The sequence below is a fragment of the Dermacentor albipictus genome, chromosome 1 (assembly GCF_038994185.2).
Source record: "Dermacentor albipictus isolate Rhodes 1998 colony chromosome 1, USDA_Dalb.pri_finalv2, whole genome shotgun sequence".
NCBI classification, from domain to species: domain Eukaryota; kingdom Metazoa; phylum Arthropoda; class Arachnida; order Ixodida; family Ixodidae; genus Dermacentor; species Dermacentor albipictus.
The window spans coordinates 450,382,147-450,406,108 of record NC_091821.1 but is presented as its reverse complement, the minus strand read 5'-3'; the positions used below and the strand labels follow the sequence as shown (position 1 = coordinate 450,406,108).

Here is a 23,962-nt window from a genome sequence, read left to right as displayed (position 1 = left end):
CAGAGCTTCTTGAAACCATGTACCATATGGCAGGAATTCATACACTAAGACATAACAACAATCCTAAAACAGTAGAATCAATCTGTTAGATGTCACTAAATTTCTGTGGGATCAATGCATTGTAATATTCGCTTGGAAACATTTTAGCGTGACGAATTTTTCCGATGTACAGAATTGAATAACAACCAACACACGCCAGAAAGCACTGATGCACTCTTGAAGATATTGTATAAGTCTGATAGGGTATTAAATGGTATATTTTGGCGCTTTTCTAAATTTGGTAGCATGAGATTATTTAATAACGAACATCACTTTATTATAACTAGTACAAGGAAACTGTTGCCTACTTTCTTTGCAACAAAGAACAACATACTTTTCTAGCACAGGTACACTGTACAGTGTTCAGCGTGCAAGAAATTACCATAATTTTAACATTAAACACGAAGAAATTACCGAAGGCCGCACTATCCTAGTATCAATGTAAAACTCCCATTAGGTGTTTAAGAGCTAAAGTTGTACTACAAGCAAAACGATTGCTATTTTTCCTGACATAAAATTCTCGGTCATGAGGTGAATGGCGCCGTTTCTTGCGGGGTTCTAATTTTTCTATTTTGAACTAGATTGGTTCCAACGACTACGGTCTAGACTTCAGACGAAACTTAACGCTGGCTCCTGAGGACAGTGGACGATACTACACTGAACTCGTCACGGAAGAGGCGATATCCATCATTAGGAATCACCCGGTTGATAAGGTAAGTTTCAATCATTGATACCGACCGAACAAAAATTCGTTTTATCGCCAGAAGAAAGGAGCTAACTTGCGTCCTTTTCTGAGTACAGTGTTATGTAACAAGCCTGCGTCTTTCATACTTCATAATCTCAGTTGACTTGTAGATGTTGGGAAGCGATTGAAATTTGTACCTTATCTACTATCACACAATCGGCAAAATATTTGGAGCATATGACTGATACTCGGAAATAATGACTGCGTTGGGGCGATCTGTTGTATGCGAAAAGTTCTAAGTGCAGTTTGACTAGGCAAGGGCTAATCTCCATGTGAGTATGAATTTATCTGAAAGTACATTTAGAGAAGAAAACATACACTGTCGGTAATCAGTGACAACGCAACTCAGTGATTGGCATGTGCAACCATACACTAGATTGTTATTACACAGCAGTAAACTTCTTGCTCATTTCTGTCCTCGGTTTTCTTATTGCTGGTGCTGTCTTTGAAGGAAGTGAATGAAGAATGGCAAAAAGTTTATTCAAGGAAGGTTTATGCAATAAACATGAATGTTTCCGTATCTGCAACGAAGCAAAATTAATATCATCGCAGTGCAACGTATGAAACTATATTATGCCTGGAAGCTATATATTTAAGAAACAATAGGTATGCAGTGTCTTAGGTATCGGTAGTTAAGCAGCGATAGTCGTATAGGCACAGTGCAATGGTGAAAAACTCTAGAAAATTTATGAGTCCCTCATCTGTGAATAGAACGGTTTGGTTTGACCAGAATGCATGCTGTTTATTACCTCACTTGCAAAAGCTATCCGTCAATCAAAAGCTATCTTTTCATCAGTCTAGGGTCTCTTCTGAAAGTTTATCAAAGAGTTTTGTTTTTTGTTTCCAAGGGGCGATATCCTCAATGGCGAGTTTGAGGCATGAATTGATAGAACGATTTGTTGTGATCGCGACAGATGGCGACATTGAGGAATTTTTAAAAATTTGCGTGCATTCGTTAGACCCCCTAGGTAAAGTAATTTGAACGAGTTACGTGACTCTAATGTGATAGAGGCATTCAAATAACGTTGCCGGCATATGTGCTCGACCACTTTGATGTTTCCATGATTTGCCTGCAGCTTTCACATAGACTGTTTTTTAACGGGAGAAGTGCCCAAGTCTGAAAGAATGACGTCTCCGCTCCCGTGTTTTATGCTCTTTAAGATTATTTAGCCATTGATAATAAACGAAATACCGTCCTTGCCGAGTGTATGCTCTTGTCTCTTTCCTTGTCATAAAAATGCCGATCAGCAGGAAATAATTATTGTCTGGGGTGCGGTTCAAACTGACTACTTTACGTAATAAATGTGACCATCGGACCAATTGGTAAGAATTAATTTCTACACTCATCTATTATGGCGCTTGTTTGTTCCGTTTCGTTATTTCACCCGTCTATTGTGTCCTCACAATTAATGACTTTCCCCTTGTAAGCGAGATGCTCTAAGTTTTTCACTAAGGGAGTTAGATTCAAGTTACTCATTAGATAAAGCGAGAAAGGCAACTCCACGCACGTACGGCGAGGCAGCCAAGCAGGCTACGTCTAAGAGGCAAATATGATGTGTCAAATTGTCAACGCATCTTGAACGCTATGCTCGACAATGATAACGAAGATTATGTGTGAGCCAAGCCAGGTATCTTCTTCGATGTAACATGCAGAGGGACCGTGAGTGAATGAGCCCACGATAACGTACAGCCAGCAAATGTGAGAGGCCAAAAACATGGCGAGAACTAGTTGTGTACACGCATTTGTAAAAGAAAACATGGGTTTCTCTCTGCAATGAACATTATTTATTTATTTATTTATTTATTTATTTATTTATTTATTTATTTATTTATTTATTTATTGTACCTTCAAGGCACCGAGGCGTTACAGAAGGGTGTGGAACGAAATACAGAACACGTACAGACGACAGGTTATAATAACAAAAAATATTAAAATGCACATACCAAAAGTATTTTTCTATAGTAGTTCTAAAAGCATATGTATCGGTTATTTCAACAGTTGAGGCAGGCAGATGATTCCATTCATCGATTGATTTAGGAATAAATGGATAAATATATAGGTTCGTGTGACAACGTGGAGCGCTCAATTATACCTTTCTTTCACCCACAAAAGCTAAATGTATCGTAGTTATTGTTCCATGGATCTCCAGCAAACCTATGAGGCTAAAGTAATCAACAAAACCTATAGAAATGGTCTCTTTTCTCTTTTCTTTTCTTTCATAGCTACTTGTCCTTCTCCAAGTACAAGGTAGGAAACTGGAAATATCATCTGGCTAGCTTCTCTGTATTTCTTTTGCATTTGTCTCGCACTATATAGAAGCAGGCCGTCTTGTGTAATGCACGTGCTGTAATGCACACGCTGCTGTCCGTACAAAGTCCGATAACGGTCGCTGCGCTGTGGTCCGGGGCTCGACTCCCGTCCGCCTTTGGATCGGATAAATTCTTAAACGCTCGTGTACATGGAGTCAGGTGCATATTAAAAAAAAAACGACTGGTCAAATATATTGCTGAGTACTCAACTATGGCACACCTAATCACATCATGGTTGCGGCAGCAGATCCCCAATATCTTACCTTGGATACGAAAGCACCAAGCGGTTCATTGCACGAAAACCAGGCTCTTTGGTACCGAATCGTCACCTAAATTCCCATTAGCTCTCGCGCCACAACGCGAGCGTGCCTCGGCATAGGAAACGGAACACCTGCAGCAGCGATAGCGGGTGAGGGCGGCGCGAGGGGGGAGGGCATCGCCGCGATGCCATGTCACCAGCGCGCTTCTACGGAGCAGATAGTCAACGCGACGCCGCGCGACGAGATCGCTGGCCGTATGGGAGGCGATACCGTGACGCGCACGTGCTTGTGCCACCGTCTCACTCTCGGAAGCCGGCGCGCGGTCCCTATCTCTTTCAACCCCGCCGAGCTTAGCTACTGCTCGCGCCTGCCGACCTCGGTGGCCGCTGCTGCTTTCTCGGTCTCTCGTTGTGCAGGATGTCGGTGGCATGCGGAGTTGGCACCGCAGGCTGCTCTTGCTTGCTGGCACGAGGAGCACGTACCTCTATGGTACATTCTTGGCAGCGCAAAACTTGAATTATCGCTCAGCGGTGTTCAAATGGAGATGATTGCTATCGCATTCACAACTCATAATTGTGTAGAGAGAGGGAGAGAAATAGCAATGAGAGGAAAGGCGGGGAGATCGAACAGGTGAGCGTCCAGTTTGCTGCCCTACATTGGGGGAAGGGAAACGGGGAAAGAACGAGGAAAGTGGGATAGTGGGAGCACTATCTGCACGCAGCAAATCGCCTTGAACTCAATCAAATCCAAGCAAGTGCCTCGTTGATATATTAGGCTACCGTCATTCTGCTGTCTGAAGCTAATCTTGTCGGTTCGCCATAGCTGGTGGGTGTCCAACCGGGCTGAGCTCTGGTCAGCTTCCCTGCCTTCCATTTATGATTATCTCTCTCCCCTTCTCTTCAAAGAACTGGTTCTGCTGAGTACGGATCGAGTTTGTGTTCTCTGAGCTCTGTTTCTCCTCTCTCTCTCCTTTAATTCTGCTGGCCATGTAGTGCGACGCACCGCCTGCGTAGCAAAATAATTCGCCGATGATTACGATACACCCTAATGCAAAGCTTGAGCGCGGCTCTATTTGCGTTTTCATTTCGCGATATATTGGCTGGCGTGGACAATCTGCATCGCTTGCACGTTGCAAGTGGAGTGAAGTGTCGCGCGACTGGCTTGCTAATCTGGAGATAGCGAGCTCCAGCGCATGGGTGACGCGTGGGCCCGATTCGCAGCAGCCGCTGCAGACAGACTTCCTAGACGATGCGCGCTACGCTGGCGCCATCTCTTAATCATCGTCGCCCCACTACGCTTTTCGTCTCACGCTTTCGCGATGCCCTCCTAATCCGCGTTCCGCCTCATGCTTTCACAGCACTCTCCTCCTTCGTTTTCCTCCTTGCTTCTTCCATCCTCCGCTGCGCTCTGCATTCGCGCTTTCATCGTTCGCTGCGCTCATTCGCTTGGTTACGCCGACGCTAGTCTCAGGAAAGGGAGCCTAAGAGTTGCACCCTGAAAAGAAATCCCTGTCATGCTTGCTGACGGCAGCATGGCTCGAACCCGATTTCGGAACGGCACTGCTGTGATTTCGCAAGAAAATTGTTTAGGTTCTGTTAAAAAGCGTAGAAATTATATAGTTAATTACAATGCAAGAGCGCATAAAACACACTAGGGCTGATGTATGTAGGCTGATATCCGAACACACCCTCATTATGTTTAAAAAAAGGACTGATTGTATTTCTGCCCGGCCGTGCAGCTGATGGAGTTCACTGATTGCCACTGCAGCCTATGTTCCTGTACGTTGCCCACCTGGCTCCACACTACGGCACCGTCCGAATGCCAGTAGAGGCTCCCGCTGCCTATCTAGACGGCTACGATTTCATTACACAAATGAACCGCACCATTTACGCAGGTGAGTGTGTAGAATTATGGTGCTGTGAAGAGCAATATTGCACCGTTTGCGTTCACACTTCACCGTTTGATATCCGTGTTCCTATCTTCCGGAGTCTATTGGCTAAGTGCAGCAGCACATGGTTTGAAAGCTCATCAAGAAGGGGGCTACATTATTGGGTGATGGTTTCGAGGGGCTTTATAGGCCAGGAAAAGAAAAGCAATCGCGAGTCTGGCACCAAATACATTTCAGTTGATTTAAAATGGTCGTCACATCTTCTGGTGTCTTGGTCGATAAGTAAGCTCACAAGTGTAAGTATGACAGGGTTGATTATTTGTTAAGTAAGATAAATAATAACAAAATAACTAAGGCTTGTAGCAACACACATTGCGCTGTGCTGTTTTTGTACCATAACACAGTAGAATCTATTCTGGTATAGTCATTGTTTAGCATTCACTAGAAAGCCGTCCCTATGGAGTATACGTGAAGCAGCATTACCCTTTCATGGGAGCGCCGGTAAAGGTAGTCTTCTTTTTTTTTTGGAACTGAATGCGAAATTTTCGGATTTAGTCATTGTAGCAGTGGTCATTATGTAACGTGAGTTCGACCCTCTGAGAGCCAGTAACCATATCGGTGGACAGGGACCTTCATCCTTTCCATAGTAAAGCTGGATACGACAAGCTAATATACCGGGTGTTTCACCGAACACTTTCATATTATTTTAAACCTTACCTGTAGCAGATAGCACAATTCTACTCCATGAAGTAAAGCAAAGAAGGGAGTTAGTTGGTGAACGTTCATGCTTATATTGCGCTTAGTTTAACACTGACGATATTTAGTGAAGGATAGGACGTGGACGGCCGTAGCGCAAACTACCGACTGCTTAATACTGTTAAAGAACGCGCTTATATACAAGGAGATATGGCGCGGTGGGGGGGGGGGGGGGGTGGAGATATAACAAGCTATGACAAGGTGATGACATGTGATTATAGTTCGCCAGGCATACATCGATCACTTCCACCCGTTCGCCCTGGCAAACTGGACCTCAGCTTCGATAAGCGCGATGGACGGAGTGCTTACGCACATGTTTTTTTCTTTAGCTATCGCAAGCGCCTCCCATATTTCTCGCTCCGTTTTTGTTTTCGTTCTGCCAATGACTGTGGTGCTTTCTAGTAGCGGAGAGCATTTGCATTGTTTGCATGTGCAGCCAAGTTGCTAGGTGCAGTCAGAAGCTGGCACGTGTATTTGTGCTCGCGTAACCTATCATTTAGACAACGTCTAGTTTGCCCAATGTATACTTTCCCGCAATCTCCCCCCCCCCCCTCTCCGCGCCATATCTCCTTGTATATAAGCGCGTTCTTTAACAGCATTAAATAGTTGGTAGTTTGCGCTGCATCCGTCCACGTCCTGCCGTTCACCTAATATCGTCAGTGTAAAACTAAGCGCAATATAACCATGATCTACTCCATGAGCTCATCTTGCTGATGATTACTTGCAAAAAAATTTAAATGTATAATCCAATAATTAACATCTGTGCATCTCTGCGCAAATTTCGGGGAATGAATATCTTTAAACAGGAGCCATCGTGAAAATGCGTTCCAAGCGAAGCCGTCTTGTTAACCCCACGGCTAGAGTTTCTAAATTGCAAAATAAGGGTCATAAGGTAAATAACTACTCAATTAGCATATTCTTGTTAATGATTCAATTATACATTTAAATTTTTGTACAAGTAGTGTCCCCTACTTCGAGCAGAACACCACATGAATTATAATTGTGCCATCTGTCACAGGAAACCTTCAAGAATTTTTGAAATTGTTCCCTGAAACACCTGTATTCTCGTGCAACATAAATGTAGATGTAGGAGGCAACATATGTCATGTGCTTAGTCGCACTTTCTCACCAATTATCAAGAAGATTAAGGCCTGCTGTGAGATATTGCTACATTGTGCGTGAGAGTACAGACACCAACAGTCACGGATGCATTCGCGAATCAAGGAGTTCAGGAAGCATATGTGAATATCTTAGCAAATATCTATAAAAACATCGCAGCTTCCATAGGTCCCCACAAGAAATCTGGAATAATGCTGATCATGAAATGGATCAGATATAATTTCTCCAATGCTGTGCACTGCTTGTTTAGAAGAAGAATCATCCGCAATGCGGGTGATGGATTGCAGCAAGTGACTCATGACTTAATTACCCGACAAACTGTAAGAGGTTGAAGATTAATACAAAGAAGACAAAATAAATGTTCCATGGCCTAGCATGAAAATAATTCATGATCGGTAGGCAGCCTCTAGAATCTGGGCAGAAGTACATTTTTCTACATCAATGACTCACACGGGATTCTGATCATGAGAAACAAATTTACAGATGATTAAGAACTGGCTGAAGGGCATACGTTGGAACAACCAAATTATTACCACGAGGTTACCCCTGTTCTTGAAAAGTGCACAGTCATTGCATTCTCCTGGTACTAAAATATGTGGCGAAGACGCGGAGGTTAACAAAGGAGCTTTAGAAGACGCTAAGGACAGCGCAACGAGTGATACAGGGAAAAATGCTAGGCGTAGTGTTAAGAGTCCGAAAGGTAGTTCTGTAGGCCAGAGTATAATCGCAAATGGCCAATATTCTAGATGAGATAAGGGGGAAAAGTGGACCTGGGCCGGCGCGCATGTAATGCGTAAGCCCCGTCACCGCTGTACCATTAGTGCTACAGAACGGGTGCCACAGGAAGAGAAGAGCAGTTGACGATGGAAGAAAATTAGATGGGGTGATGAATTGAGAAAATTCGCAGTCTCAACTTTGAACCAGCTAGTGAAGAGAGAGAGAGAATAAAGTTTTATTCTGAGCAAACTCAGTATGCGCCCTTTCCCGTCTCCGGAGAGAAGAAGAGAAAATATTTCAGAGGTCACCTTCAGTGTTCGCGCAATTCGAAAAGAGTTCACTACACAAAGAAACAGCACTACTATTCCTTTCGCCACCATAACCTGTAGTAGCATGTGACAAGACATGTAGAAAATGTGTTATTGTTTCTTATCTTTTTTTAAGGAAGAGCAGGTGCTGTTTAATATCTGTAAAACATTGACAGATACAACCAAAGCAATTTTGAACTGTTACGTGCAGGTATGGTTGCTGCCCTGGACACGTCTGTCGGGAAAATTTTCGATGCTCTGAATGAGAGAGACATGCTGAACGACACGCTTCTGTCGTTCAGCTCAGACAACGGTGCTGCATCCACATTCTGGGACATCGGTGCCTCGTCGTCGTATCCTCTGCGAGGCGAAAAATGTACTCTCTGGGAAGGCGGCGTACGAGTACCGGGGTTCTTGTGGACAGCGAGGCCACTGTGGCGTGGACCCGGGTCTGAGTACGACCGCCTCTTTCACGCCACGGACTGGCTGCCAACTCTCTACGAGATGGCAGGTGAGAATATGAAACACAATTTGTCGCGCTTATTATCCTTACCAAAACATGAATTTGGGAGCTTAAATGCATGGTTTCGTTATGGCACTTTATTATGCACCCTAATATTGAGCAGCGCTTTTGACCTGAGAAGGTAGTCTTCTGAAAAACAACCAATTCACTCTTCAAAAAATGTGTTATTAAGGATAACGTTGAGCTTATACAATCGCTTAATGTGTCTTGTAGTATGAAAGGCTTTTGAAGAACGGACTAGGCATCTATTCGATGTATTATGTCACCGGCATACTGAAGTCATGTGAAATGGGTAAGCTGAGTAACGGTTCTACAGCCACAATAAAGATGCTCGGCGTTACGGACGATTATATTAGATTCTAGAAAACGTATAACGTATTTAAAGCTCAAGGGGTCGGTGACCTTGCATGCTTGCAAATTTAGTGATACAGGTCTTTAATTTAGCTTATTTATTTCTGGCCCGATTTGTTATGGCAGGTCTTCTGCCCATGTGCATGATGAGGGTACCATGCAAGTAGACACTTGCTTCTTGAGCAGTTATTTTAGATATTGGCTAGTCCGAAGAGGGTGAAGATCAATAAATATACTTGCCGTTCTCTGGGCTAGAGCCTTCTTCGGGACGAAAATGGAGGGTTGGGGGGGTGGGGGGGTGAGGCTATAAGGGGAAGCTATTCCAATCTGTTCCTATTTACTTTCTGCCAATGAAATTTCAAGATTGGTCAAAAATTCTTAACGCAATGCTTATGTCTCCTGCTTGTCACGCGACCTCACTATAACTGCAAGAACAGCCCATCTCATATGACATGTACACACTGATTATTACCGTTTAGGCCTAATAAAAGAAGAAAAAAATGTTCTTTCCTAAGCTACGCCAATTCGTTCTTAGCGCTCCGCTATTGGTAAAACTTATTTCGGGCTTAGACAACTTCGCCTCTCCGTCGTGCGACGTCACAAATCCGCAAACGCTCACCACATCAAAGTAACGTGTACTTACTATATATTCATTAATATGCTGCACAAAACAGATCTTTTTCTTTATTTCCGTATAACGGAAGATTGCTCCGTTTAAAAAAAAAACATAGGAAATTGCCCGCCAATCACTCTAGCCCTGGTTACTTGGAGCTGCCGTTGGGAATCTATTTAATTGCATTTATTAATTTTTTTTATTGAAGCTATAGCCATGCCGAGCCCTTTCGGCACGCATACAACATGGAACTGCCGACTCCTTTTCGTGGAGGACCGGTTCTTGAGAGTTTCTAACACCCCGTCGCACACCACCGCAAAGCGAAGCGGGTCGATCTGAGATGCCGGCACCACCGTTCTCATCCGGTTGTCTACTCGAAACAGAGCAGCGCGGTTTTCACGGGGACAAGCCGGGAGAAACCACATGGACGAGCGCTGACTTGCAAATGAAGTTTATTGCTTGGAACGAAGAATATATACCAGCTCCAACCAACAGGAGAAACCAAATAAACCATACATATATTCACAATCAATGATACACGCTGCACTCACTCTAAGAACAGTTTACACCCATTGGCTTGCCCCTTCTGCCACACAAAAATAATCGTCATCTGCCTTGATGCGTTTCCTTTCTTTATCGCTGCAAGCCCGGAACTTTCCAGTGACGAACGGCACGCGCGTTATCAGAAGGGGCACTCCAAAGGGTGTAAACTGTTCTATGCCGATAACGCGCGTGCCGTTCGTTACTGGAAAGTTCCGGGCTCGCAGCGATAAAGAAAGGAAACGCATCAAGGCAGATGACGATTATTTTTGTGTGGCAGAAGGGGCAAGCCAAAGGGTGTAAACTGTTCTTAGAGTGCTGAACAGGGGCGATAACTGGAATCAGTTAACTGTCCCCATGCTTGTCCCCGTGAAAATCGTGCTGTTCTGTTTCGAATGCGTTACCAACTCGCCCAAACGTCTGTTGTAATGGTTGTCTACACCACCGAAACCTTCGCCACTACTGCACGGTCCTCGCCTTTCGTCAGATAATTAGACTAAAAAATCATGAGCCATTCCACTCTATGAAAGTGGACGACCAGTGAAGCTGTTTAGCACACGACACAAAGGTGATGCCGAATTTCTAACAAAGGTATGAACTAATTTACTGTCTTGGTGGGTGGTCATCGTGACGAAAGGTACGCACACACATTTATTTTCTTGATCGGTGGGTAATTATATTTGGGTCGTGATGGCAGTGACGATGACCTTGTGGTGGCTATGATACACACTGACCGGCTCGGGTACTTCATTGGACACGCACTTAGCCATAGTCAAATCTATGCACGAAACTGCTCATGCTCAATGAAACGCGCTGCTCAGAAACTGCTAGTTTTATCAGTGTGCTTCGGCGTGGACGACTGCCCCTACCTCGGGGAGCTACAGTGAACTGTCCACGCACGTAAGTGGAGCGCTGCTGCCCCCGAGCAGCCGAATGCAGCCGACAGAAAGGAAACACGCGTGAAATTTCGACGGGACCACCCACTGGCGTAAAGTAGACACGTGCGACGTACCCGCCACCCATGGAGAGCGGAACAACTTTCTGTGGCTTTGCAGGGAAAGCTACGAGCGCGTGCCTGCTGCACATGTGTGACTGTGCCAAGTAGTCCGGCAGCGTTGCACCGATTTCGCGGTTCCCCAAACGCTGAACGGAAAAACCGCAAAATAAATAAACGCCTCCACTCCGTGGTGCGTCCTGTCTCATTTACCTGTTGCTAATAAATGGCTTGTTTTGTCTTCCTCAGCCTAAACTAAGGTTGTTTAAAACGCACGATACTTTTCAGAAAAAAAAAATGAGGGGGTTTTACGTGCCAAAACCACTTTCTGATTATGCGGCATGCAGTAGTGGAGGACCCCGGAAATTTCGACCACCTGTGGTTCTTTAACGTGCACCTAAATCTAAGTACACGGGTGTTTTCGCATTTCGCCCCCATCGAAATGCGGCTGCCGTGGCCGGGATTCGATCCCGCGATCTCGTGCTCAGCAGCCCAACACCATAGCCACTGAGCAACCACGACGGGTGACACTTTTCAGAAACTCTCTGACTTGTGCGCGGTTTGCGTCCCTAGTTTTCCCTTCATAGCTACCGAAAGTTGTCGGCGAGTATAAGCGAGCGCGGGTTTGGAACGACGGCAAAGAGAGGCCGTTGAGTTTTTATCGCGAACATGAAAATTTCACGGCATAATAGCCATACACAGCTTCGTTATAGAACGAACTGTCAACGTAGGCACTGCTTGGGATACTAGTACGTGTTCGGGGTAATGATGCAGTCGTGGTCATTGTATCGTGGCCATTCAAAGCTTTTCCATTCCACTCTCGTCATGCCATCATTATCATGGTATCGTCTTCCCCCAGTTGTCGTCACGCTGTCGTTTTATCATTGTTGTCATTTTGAGTAACGGCATCCCGTTGACGTCGTGCCGTTGTCGTCAACCACCTTCGTCGTTCCACCGACGCCATCTTTCTTCTTTTTTGTATTATGATCATAATGTCGTTATTCAATAGTGACTATGCCGCCCTTGTCATGCCGTCTTATGCTATGTTCACACTACGGTCGTAACGCGCGTAACAGCTCTTTTGGCGTATCGAACGTAACGGCTGTAAAAAACGTTACGGCAGTTAAGCCGGCACCTTTGTTCACATTTACTGCTGCTTAAATTACGGCTTTTACAACAGGCCAATCAAATTTGGAGCTGCAGAATCGCCGTCACCAGCGGTCCAATATGGCTCCTGCCAACATGCGAGCGCTGGCCGAGATCGAAGAAATTCACGCTCAAAACAAACTTATAGTCATGTATTCAATCGCCCAAAGACGACGAAGGTGACGCAGAAGGGTTTGGGTGCGGCAAGTATCAGGGCCGTGGACGGCGATTTTCACAACCTTTTCGCCAAGCTCCGAGTTGGTGACGCTGCGATGTTTCATAACATCATGCGCATGTCGCCCCAGCAGTTCCGCTTCCTTGAAAAGCTAATGAGACCACTCATCGAAGTTCGGAGCACGCACCTGCGGCCATCGATTTCCTCGGCAGATAAACCAGATGAACTGAAAACAGTCTCGCAAGGCGCACTGCAAAAATTTTCACGAACACAGCCAATCGTGCGCACGGAATGGCGGAATGGCACTTCCCGCGCCCGGAGCTGTCTGCAGACGGGAGGACGGAAGTGTCGTCACCGGTTGTTGAAAGCCGAAAGCTTATCGGTCATTGGCTGTGTCGCAACGGTCGTAACATAACAGTCGTAAATGTTGCCAACACTTTAACACTCTCACCCACGATTTTTGCGAGAATTGCGCACGTTGGTACCTTTACGTTCGCAGTCTGAACTAGACGCATACGCTTGTTGCGCTTCCGCTTACGTATGTTACGAAAAATCGGCGCCTTACGAACGTAGTCTGAACATAGCATTAGTCAGACAGTCGCTATCATGCCTCCAATTCAAGGCCATCGTCTTAATGCCGTCGTTATCGTGCCATTATCGTCGTGGCAGCTTCGTCATCCAACTCTCATCGTGGCGCCGCCGTCATGCCATTACCATCATATACACGTAGTGATCCCATTGTTCTCATGCCATCGTCACCAGTGCATCGTTTCCATACAGTCGTTACCATGTATTCGCTGTGAAAGCATCGACGGGATGCCGGTGCAGTCGTTTCGTCGACGTCATTGCAACTTCGACGCCCGACTCTCGCCGTGCCGTTGTCGCGATGCCGTCGTAGTCCCTGCATCGTCGATCCATCGCGGGATTTCCTGTTCGTCATTCTACCGTAATCATGCTGCCGTCAGTCAATCGTGATTGTGCCACCGTTGCCATTATGCGGTCATTACGTCATCGCACTGGCGTTATCATGCATCCGTTATCACACCGCCGTGGTCATGTCGTCTTGGTCGTGTTTCAGCTTCAGTTTATTTCTTTAATAAGCTCAGTGTTTTAATCGCTATTCCCGTTTCTTCATACGGTTGTCGTCATTTATATGTGCTCATGTCGTCGTCATCGTCGTCGCATTCTCATGCTTACACCACCTCATAATTTATTAATCCACATCTCACTGTCTTCATGCTGTCGTCGTTATATACGCCATTGTCTTGCCATCTATGTCATTTTTACTTGGTCATTTCATGGTCAGTTCGTCAGCCAAATATAGTTGTCGTCATATATCTATGCTCATTGGTGGCCTTGAGAAGCGAGAGCCGTAGAAAAGCGGGGCGATATCGCAGGAGCATGTTGCCTATACTCGAAGCAAATGAAATTTCAGCGTTACCACTACACGTGTTAAACAAGCGTGACTTCCGTAATATGATGTCTCACTACATTTATCGATTGCTATTCGCCATACATTCGACAGTCATCATAAAATGGGTTCTGCCGTAATTTATCAAATACTGGTTTTTATATTTGTCCGACAAGTCAATTAATTGCTTATAAACCACGCATACGAATGACAGCGTTCTTCGTTTATACTTCGATATTTACTTTCTAGCACAAACGAGAAACTCACGACGTCTTGTGCTGATCACACTTATTTAACAGTCATCCTGAGACTCAAGCAAATCCGCGGGGGGGAAACAACGATCATTTACCAATGGAATTGCAGGGGCATCCGCACCAAGGAAGCCGAGTTACAACTTCACTTAGATGGGCTCGACCAGAAACCGGATATTATCGCGTTACAAGAGACACACGGCAGACCCAGACTCCCGGGTTACATCACGTACACGGATCCGACGGAAGGCGGGACGGCGTTACTGGTGCGCACCAACATAGCAGCCACCCAGCACCTCACCGCGCAAAAGGGCTGCGAACACACGCTGGTCGAGGTTCACACAAGGACTATTGGCAGTGCCGGAAACCTGTTTGTGATGAGCGCATACTGCAGGCCGTCACAAAGGCAGTACGACTTTGAAACAACAGTGAGCCAGGCGAAGAGGTTGGCGGGAAACAGGCCGCTCCTGGTCCTAGGCGACTTCAACGCCCCTCACACTACATGGGGTTACAAATACCAATCTAAACGAGGCAAGGCTCTAGCAAAGGCAATGGAGGACCAAGAAATGGCGCTCCTCAATGAACCGGGCGTCGCCACCCGAAAGGGAAACAGCGTCAACAGGGACACCACCCCGGACCTGTCGTGGATGGCGGGCTCCCTAGAAGTGGCCTGGCGGAACGAAGACGTAGACCTGGGCTCCGACCACAGTATCATAAGTGTAACGATCAAGGGACCAAGGTACCGGGCAGCCCTCGGCAAAGCCCGGATCACCGACTGGGACCGAATGCGCAAGCACACGGACGAAGAAAACGAGACCTCCGGAGAAAACGCGGAGGGGGGCAGACATCAAACGTACGCAGAATGGGCGCGAGAACAAAAGATCGCGCTCGACAGATTTACTCAAGAAGTTGTGACAACGATGCAGACGCCCTTCGTCGACGCCAAACTAGCACACATGTGGGAGGCGCGGCACTCGCTCACGCGAAGATGGAAGCGTCAACGACGAAACAAGAAGCTCGTCAAACGCATCGCGCTCCTCAACAAACAGATCGCTGAATACGCAACCAAGCTGTGCCGAGAGAACTGGATGAGTACGTGCGACGGGCTGCAGGGAACGCTGTCGGCGCGCAAGACCTGGTGCCTGCTCAGACACCTGATCGACCCGTTGAGCAGCAAGACCGCAACCAACCGCAACCTCACCAAAGTTCTGAACGCTTACAATGGCAACGGCCAAAGGCTCATTGAAGACCTCAAGGCGATCTACCTCAAGACGGGGAGAGGGCAATTTCCGATACCGGAGGAGTACGGGGGACCGGAAAATCCGGCATTGGATGAACCGTTCACCATCACGGAGTTGTTAACAGCCATAGACGAGAGTAATAAGGCGAGCGCACCAGGAATGGACGCCATTACATACAAGCTGCTCAATAACATGAGTGATGCGGCGGCACGTGGGCTCCTGGGTCACATCAACAGATCCTGGGAAAGCTCGAAGTTGCCCGCAGAATGGAAAGAGGCCGAGGTACGGTTCATACCTAAACCCGGCAAACCTCTGACCATCGAGAACATGCGCCCCATCTCGCTCACGTCCTGTGTGGGCAAGGTCATGGAACGCATGGTTCTCAGAAGACTTCAAGCACACCTGGACGAGACAAATCAGATGCCGGCGACCATGTATGGATTCCGCCAGCACCTGAGCACCCAAGACGTCTTGATCCAATTACACGAATTGGTGATTAAAAAAGCAACGAGGCACGCGCCCCGGGGTATACTGGCTTTGGACCTCAAAGGGGCCTTTGACAACGTGTCCCACGCCAGCGTGCTCGAGAACCTGCGCAAGACGGGGTGTGGCCGCAAGACCTACGGTTATATCAAAGATTTCCTAACCAATAGAGCAACAACTATCCGGATAGGAAATGAACGGTCAGAGCCTGTGGAGCTCGGAGACAGGGGTACCCCACGGGGGTCTGTCCTGTCGCCTCTGCTTTTCAACCTAGCACTCCTGCCCCTGCCCGAACTACTCAATCAGATCGAGGGCGTGGACCACGCGTTCTATGCCGACGATATAACGGTGTGGACGAACCGCGCGGGTTCCGATGCCTGGGTGGAGGAAGCCCTGCAGAGAGCGGCAACGACCGTCCACGAGTATGCCAGGACCTGTGGCCTGAGCTGCGCTCCACAGAAATCGGAGCTGCTCATGGTACAGCCCGGAAGACCGAAGAAAGAGCCGCCGCCAAACATAATCATCACCATCGACGGCACAGAGATCAAACCAACGCAGCAGATCCGGATACTGGGCCTGCTGTTGTGCAGCGACGGCAAGGCGCACGCAGCCGTCAACAAAATCAAGACCACATCCGAGCAAGTCCTCAGCATGATCCGGAGAGTCACCAACCGGAACAGAGGAATCAAAGAAGAAGACGCACTGCGCCTGGTGCAGGCATTCGTCGTGTCACGCGTAACGTACTCCGCCCCGTACCTCCAGCTTGCGAAGGTGAACCGCGAAACGCTGAACACGACGATAAGGAAAGCAGTAAAACTCGCCATGGGCATCCCAGTCTACTCGTCAACGCAGAAGCTGCTGGAAATGGGTGCCCACAACACGGTGGAAGAGCTGGTGGAAGCACACCTATCCCACCAGAGGGTAAGGCTGAGCCGGACAGAGCACGGTCGAGCCGTCCTACGCAAGATAGGATGGCAAATTGAACAGCTACCGACAACGGAGCCGCTCCCCACAACGTGGAGAGACATTATTAAGACCAAGCCCCTCCCCCGGAACATGCAGCCGGGGAGGAACAACGAGAGACGCTCTGCGCGGGCCAAGGCACTGGCTCGACAGCTGGAAGAGGACCCCGAGGTCCTCTACGCGGACGCCTCACTTCCCAAGCACGGAACCAGAGCAACGGCGGTCGTCACCACCATAGATAAACTTGTCACAGGCGCGTCGATACGGACGACGAATACAGCCGAAGCAGAAGAAGTGGCCGTGGCCCTCGCACTCGCACAACCGGGAGTGAGGACCGTTGTCACAGACTCCCAGACCGCCTACGCAAGCTACCGCAAGGGGAACATCTCTTCCGTGGCACTAGCGATCCTCAACAAATGCAAATCACCGGGGCGGGCGGTTGAGCTCGTGTGGGTCCCGGCTCACTCGCAAGTGGAAGGCAACGCACTCGCCGACCACTATGCCCGAGAACTATCGATCCGGCCCGAGGACGAGCCAGGGCTACCGCACCCCGTGACAAGCTACAAAGACATCACGCAAATGTACAGAAGCGGCAGATGTAGGCTTCCCCGTCCGCATCCGCAACTCAACCGAATTCAGCAAACGATCGTGCGACGCATGCAAGCGGGGTCGCTAGCGCATCCAGTGCTCTTGCATAAGATGTTCCCAACAGAGCATGACACTTCATGCCCTTTTTGCAGGCGGTCAAAAGGCACTCTAGCACACATCCTTGCAGAGTGCACTAAGCTCAAGAACCCCCCACCACCCCTACCCCCCACCCTCCCCAGCCCCAACCCCCCCGAGCGATGGGAGACCTTGTTGTCCAGCCCCGACCTACCGACCCAGCTCGCGCTGGCGGCTAGGGGCCAGGAACTGCTGGACACATATCTGGTGCAAGCGCGCACCACCCGTCACTAAGGGCTCAGCACAAAAGTTGATTCTCTCTCTCTCTCTCTGAGACTAACAGGATATCCTTATAACAGTTTGCAAATTCTGATGCAAAGTTTGTTGTGTCCACGTTTCGTATTTTGTCACAAAACTTATCATGTTTCTGCATGTTGAACCACTGTTCGCACGCGGAAACGACAATTCTGGTGTTATTCTCAGTGTCGCTACTTACCATGCATCGCACGCTTTGCAACATGTCAACAAAAAAATTAGGTGGCTTCGCGTTCTCCTTTATTCTGCTTGTGTATTTCATCTTGTGACACATATCAAGGGAAATATCAACGCTCCCCCTGGTAGAGAAATTAAAGAACGCCAAGTTTAACAGAAGCCCGCTGTACATCCTTATGCTTGTATAGGAGACCTATGTCATGGCAAAGTTAATCTTGGCCAAGTGAAATTACTGTTATTTTTCTGACCCGCTGGGTAGTATATCTATATAAATTTGGGTATATACATTGTCATTTTAACATACCAAAATACACCTGGCTGATTGCAACTACAATGACAACATTTACAATGATGCACGCAGGTGGAAACGTGTCCAATCTTGCTGGAATTGACGGTATCAGCCACCTGCGATCCTTACTTGACCCTTTCGCTGAAAAACCAAGACGCGAGATACTCTTGAACATTGACCCCAAAGAGGGAAACGAGGCCATAATCCAAGACTCATATAAGCTCGTCTACGGAGCATTTCCTGAGGGTACGTCGCAATGGCTGGAGATTCCCGGCAAGAGGCTACCGGCAACAGAGGAAACGGAGCTGGCACGTCAGAGCTGCATTAGTTGCACTACTTATCGGGTAATATGCAGTGTTCATTTTGAATGAGAACTCATTCTGTGTGCAGTGTGAGTGTTTGTCTGCAGTTATTGTGGCTGTAGTAAGCTGAAAAATTTGGCATAGCGATACAACGATGTACTTCTACTACTTGTGGCGTAAGCCAACGTAAGACGAGAGGCGCGGGGTGGGGGGGCGTTCAGGAGGGCAAAATGCAACTGTAAGGGCAAAGGCGTGCTTGGTGGAGGTTACAGATGAATGTGGGGGAGGTGGGCGCAGCAACAGAGCTACGATTTTGTAGGTCTTGCCTTTTTATATTGAACATGTTTGGCTTTATATTTAAGAAACTCGGCAGGGGTGCGTACAAAATAGCCGCTTCACTGCCCACAAATCATGCCAAACAGGTCGTGCCAACATTAACAGAGGCACGCGTCTCTCTCCATTGCCAGTAATTATTTGCGCAATTGCCCCATGGTAATCTCCATTTGAGAAAGCGTCGGCCAAAATTCAAATGCGGGCCGAAGAACTCTTAGCTGGTTTTAAGCTTGGAATTATGGTGATATCAGTGGCCTCGGGACAAAAATAGACTTTTCTTGAACTATTCCTCGGTTTAACTAATACGGATCGATAATGAACACAAGCACAGTTTGGCGCTGCCTTCTCCACGACGTTAACTTCGTAAATGAAAGAAACATGATAAACGTTAAGGGGAACGTTTCAGTTACTTAGCAGCTCACAGCCAAAATCCGGCCTGTCAACCACAATAAAAAGCGTATGTATTGAATAAGTGAAGAGCAAAACAATAACGTATTTCACTTTTCTCTTAGCACGTCGCATATAAACGGCAGCAAAACTTCTTCTAGTGTCCTTAGCCATTTTACATACCCGTTAAGTGCAGTTATTTTAAACCATTAGTCTTACTTTTGTTCTTACATATGCTTCAATTTAAGAAAATTACTGTTCTTTGTCCAACGTGTTTCCGCTCAGGCGTATTTTAGGTACGCTAACTATTTATTCTTCACAACAGCTGCTTGCCATGCGTGGTATGAGCCCGAGCTGTGGCGAAGCAGGCAGCGTCTACTCAACTCCTGTGAAATGCGGAAAGCGAAACTCAAGCGAAGCTCTATGCGACTCCACGTTGGCACCCTGCCTCTTCGACATTAACGCTGACCCGTGCGAGTACAACGACATCGCCAACGAAAACCCAGAGGTGACTATAACTCACTTGTTTTTAAGTAGCGTGCTGTGCAAGCAAGAGATTTCAATATGCACTAAAATGACTGTGCGATGAAAGCCTATGATGAAACTCTTTGCACAGCAAACCAGCTCAAGGTCATTGTAGAGGTTTGCCCGAATGATTGTCAGCGCTGCTGATACCACTAGCATTTTTTTAATAGCGCGACATGCATGGAAACAAAGTCCAAGTTTTTTTTTTTACATAAAGGTCATGTAACTATAAAAATAATAAAGGCAGGATACAAAATACCAAACATAAAATAAAGATAGGAAACTGGATTCTGACCGCAACAGCCCTATCGTAAGCATTTGGTATGCATAGGAATAAGGTAGCCATAATAATTTAGCTTTCAGTTTATTCGGCAACATTGGTGATAATCACGATATTGTGAAGAAAAAACGTGCTTCCAAAATAACGTGCTTCGACACTGTTTTGCATCGTAAGCCGGTAGAATATCCTAATCTCTAAGAGCAGAGAGAGTGAGAGAAAGGCAAAAGAAAGACATGTAGGTTAACCAGAGATTTTCTCCGGTTGGCTATCCTCTAGCGGGGAAGGGGCAAAGGGATGCTATACGTGAGAGAGACAAAAATATTTAAAAACACACGCACACGCACGCACGCACGCACACGCACACACACGCACGCACGCACGCACACACACACACACACACACACACACACACACACACACACACACACACACACACAAGCGGACAGAAGTGTTTCTGAGGGCACTGTAACGCAGTCTGCGGAGGCGTCGGTCATTTCGATAACAAAGGAGCACGCATTTGAAACTGCTACTCCAAGCCATAGATGGACTAGAGTGGTGCAGTTACGTCGTGGAATATCGGGTGGAATACGGAGCTGTAAATTAGAGTCCAAGGCATGCAGGCGTGCACTTGCGAATTCGGATGAATTCCATCGAGCTAATATTGTAGCACTCTTCAATGAAGCACACTAAACACACTGGTTTATTGTGGGCGAACTTGTGCCCGGAAACTAAAAATTAAGCAGTCACACACTTTTTAAAAGAGGAGTTAACAGCAGCCGATTTCACAGTCAACCGCGTCTCTCCGCCGAACGCACTTCTCACGCGCCCCAAAGGCCAAGAGCCACGCCGTAGCTTCTCATTGGACGGCAGACTCGGGCGCTGCCGTGAGCGCGTGCACGGGAGACACGCGCTGTATCGCCATGTGCGAGGCGTTGCTGGCGCTCTTCTAATGGCGATGCGACCAATTTTTATGTATCCTCCTTGGATGCGACGAGTAATGGGCTTTAGCAATGGGACGCTTGCAAAGATGCCTCACGAGAGTGCTCGTACCTGGCATGTGGAGAGCTCTCTGCGGCAACATTGGGTCACGCGCAAGTGCGGAATGTTTTTTCGCGGCGTCGGCTCTCGAAAGAGAAATGGCAACGCAGTTGACCCCGTAATGGGCACATCGGGCAGTTGCGTCCGCTCTATCATTGCCATGTATGCTACAGTGACTAGGCAACCAGTGATATATTGTGTCCTTCGTCAACTATGTGAAGGTGGACTTCTATGATCTCTGGGACTAACTGCTCATGTGATCCATGGCGCCGTGCTAACAGAGTGTACTGTTAGCACGGCACCATAGAACACTCTGTAGGGCTGCTTTGGACTCACAGAAGGTTGACTATGAATGCGGTGGTTCCTCCTGAATGAAGTGAAGAGCGGCACGCAGGGTTACCAGTTTAGCTACTGCTCTCGATGATAAATGTGAAGTTTTTTGAGGCACAGGAAAGGCAAGGAGGTGAAGCAGATAGTATCTCCGGTTGGCTGCCCTGTACCGGGGGAGGGACAAGGGGATGTGATAGCTGAGGAAGAGAAAAAAACGGAAAAAGAACCACACACACACGCACACACACACACACACACGCACGCACGAACGCACGCGTACACGCGCACACGCACGCACGCACGCAAGAACACACGCACGCACGCAAGAACACACACACACACACACATACGCACACACACACGCACACACACATACGCGCACGCGCGCGCGCACACACACACATACGCACACACACACACACACGCACACACACACACACACACACACACACACACACACACACACACTACAGGAATGTTTCTTGAGCACTGTCGCGCAGTACTCGAAGGCATTCCCAGTGTTACAGTGTCAACTTCCCATACTACGGCACACAGTGTACAGTCACGTCAGATCACAAAGTCTGCTGTTTTTTTAATTACGTAGCAGTACCTTCATAGCTGCTCGCGCTGGTGTTCACGAAGGCCAGTTTCCAAGGATATTGTTTTCCGTTACTGGGCGCTTGTCCAATTGGTCTAGGGTGACCATGAGGGCTGCTTTTTGCCGGTTGAAACAAGGGCACTCACAATACAAAGGTTAACGATTATTTCGTTGCACCCGCGAAAGTCGCAAAGTGGGCTGTTGGCGATTCTGATAAGAAAGGAGTACGCATATGAATATGCCAGTGCAAGGCATAGAAGGACTAGAAGGGTGCAGTCACGTCGCGGAAAGTCGGGCGGAATATGGAGCTGTATATTAGGCTCCACATTATGCAAGCGTGCACATGTGAAGTCGGATTAAGTCCACTGAGCTAATGTTAGGTAACGCGTAAGCGCGGAAAGTTTTTTCGCTGCGTCGACTTTCGAAAGAGTAATGGCAACGCAGTTGACGACGTCATCGGCTGATCGGGTAGCTGCATCCACTCGATAATTGCCACACTGTACAGCCACCATATGTCGCAAAGTTTGTGGTCTTTTGTATAAGGCAGCAGTGTCTTCATAGCGGCTCGCACGGGTGTTCACGTAGGCCAATTTCCGAGCATTTCCACTGGCTAGACAACCCCTGATATATTGTCTCCTCCGTCAGATATTCTATAGTGCACTTCTGTTATCTCTGTGAAGAGCCGCTCATGTTATCCATGGCGCAGTGCTGACAGTAGATTCTTTAGGGCTGCTTTGTTCTCACAGTAGACTGGACATGAATGGGGTGGTTCCTCCTGTGTGAAATGAAGAGCCGCACGGAAAGCTACAGGTTTAGGAGCTGTCTTCGATGATGCATGTGACATTTTTAGCTCTATTAAGAAGGATCTTGCTGAAATCGCAACCGCGACAGCTGAACTTGGTATGACTGATGTATCGATGAAAACATGCACGCGGTTGTTGTGAACCTCATGTAAAAGTCATAATGTGGCCTGTTTCAGGGCAAATGACGGCCCGTTAGCTTTCTTCGTGGTGGCGCCGGTGGCTAAATACGTTAATTTTTGGTGATCTCGCGCTATGATGGTCGCGTCGATCATGTCTTCCTCAGCCTTGCTCCAGTGGACGAATGCCGCCACATACGTGATGTGGCTGATCGCGAAGGCCTAAACCAGCCGTACGATGTTTCTTTCTTTAATGCCCCTCCTGTTGTTGGAGACTATCTGTTACGGTCGCCGTGACTTTCTTTTCTAGGCGCGTTGTAGTTTCCGTGTTTGTTCCCCCGGCTTCGATCCAGAGGCCCAGGACTCTGATCTTTTGGACCATGGGTATCTACGTGCCTTTTCTCGTGGTTAATCTAATTCCCCTTTTGCGTAGTTCTGCTACGTCTCTGGTCGGTTTGCCTAGCCTCTTGTGGCGGTAGAGCAGCTGTTCCGGTTTCTCCGGCGAGCATTCTAATGCGGTGCCCTACGGATGATTTTCGATTGCCTCCATCGCCCTTGAAGTCTATTCTCATTATCGCCCTCGCTTGCGTCCTACGTGGTCGAAATCTTAATGTCGTCTGCATAAACAGTGTGATAAATGCCTTCCATTCAACCCAGCTTTTCCGATAGTCCGATCATGATGAGGTTGAAGAGCATCCGTGACACTACGGACCCTTGCGGTGTGCCAGCGCTGCCCATGTCCACCTGGATGCTCTTTGCCTCGTCCAGTGTAATTCTGGTTGTTCTTCCCGTAAGGCTATTTCGGTTATAATTATACGTTCGTTCACAAACGCCGAGCTGCGAGATTTTGTCGAGGATGGCCGCGTGCTTGAGGGAAAACTCAATGAAAAACACAGATATGTAGCACGTACTGAGCAACGGAAAGCTGTATCGGGAGTTCTTCATGTCGCTCTATAATTTTCTCATTGACACT

The 23,962-nt window shown here is 47.6% G+C and overlaps 1 protein-coding gene across 5 annotated transcripts in view; it reads left to right on the top strand.

The window, feature by feature from the left end:
• LOC135911072 (arylsulfatase B-like) overlaps positions 1–23,962 on the top strand; it is an 80,889-nt gene that overhangs the window by 55,835 nt on the left and 1,092 nt on the right. For all 5 annotated transcript variants that reach the window (XM_065443168.2, XM_065443170.2, XM_065443169.2 and 2 more), the window contains 5 exons: positions 621–752; positions 5,122–5,248; positions 8,354–8,653; positions 18,350–18,621; positions 19,625–19,807. In XM_065443168.2, coding sequence (XP_065299240.2) covers positions 621–752; positions 5,122–5,248; positions 8,354–8,653; positions 18,350–18,621; positions 19,625–19,807 — 1,014 coding nt within the window. The remainder of the gene's footprint in view (positions 1–620; positions 753–5,121; positions 5,249–8,353; positions 8,654–18,349; positions 18,622–19,624; positions 19,808–23,962) is intronic.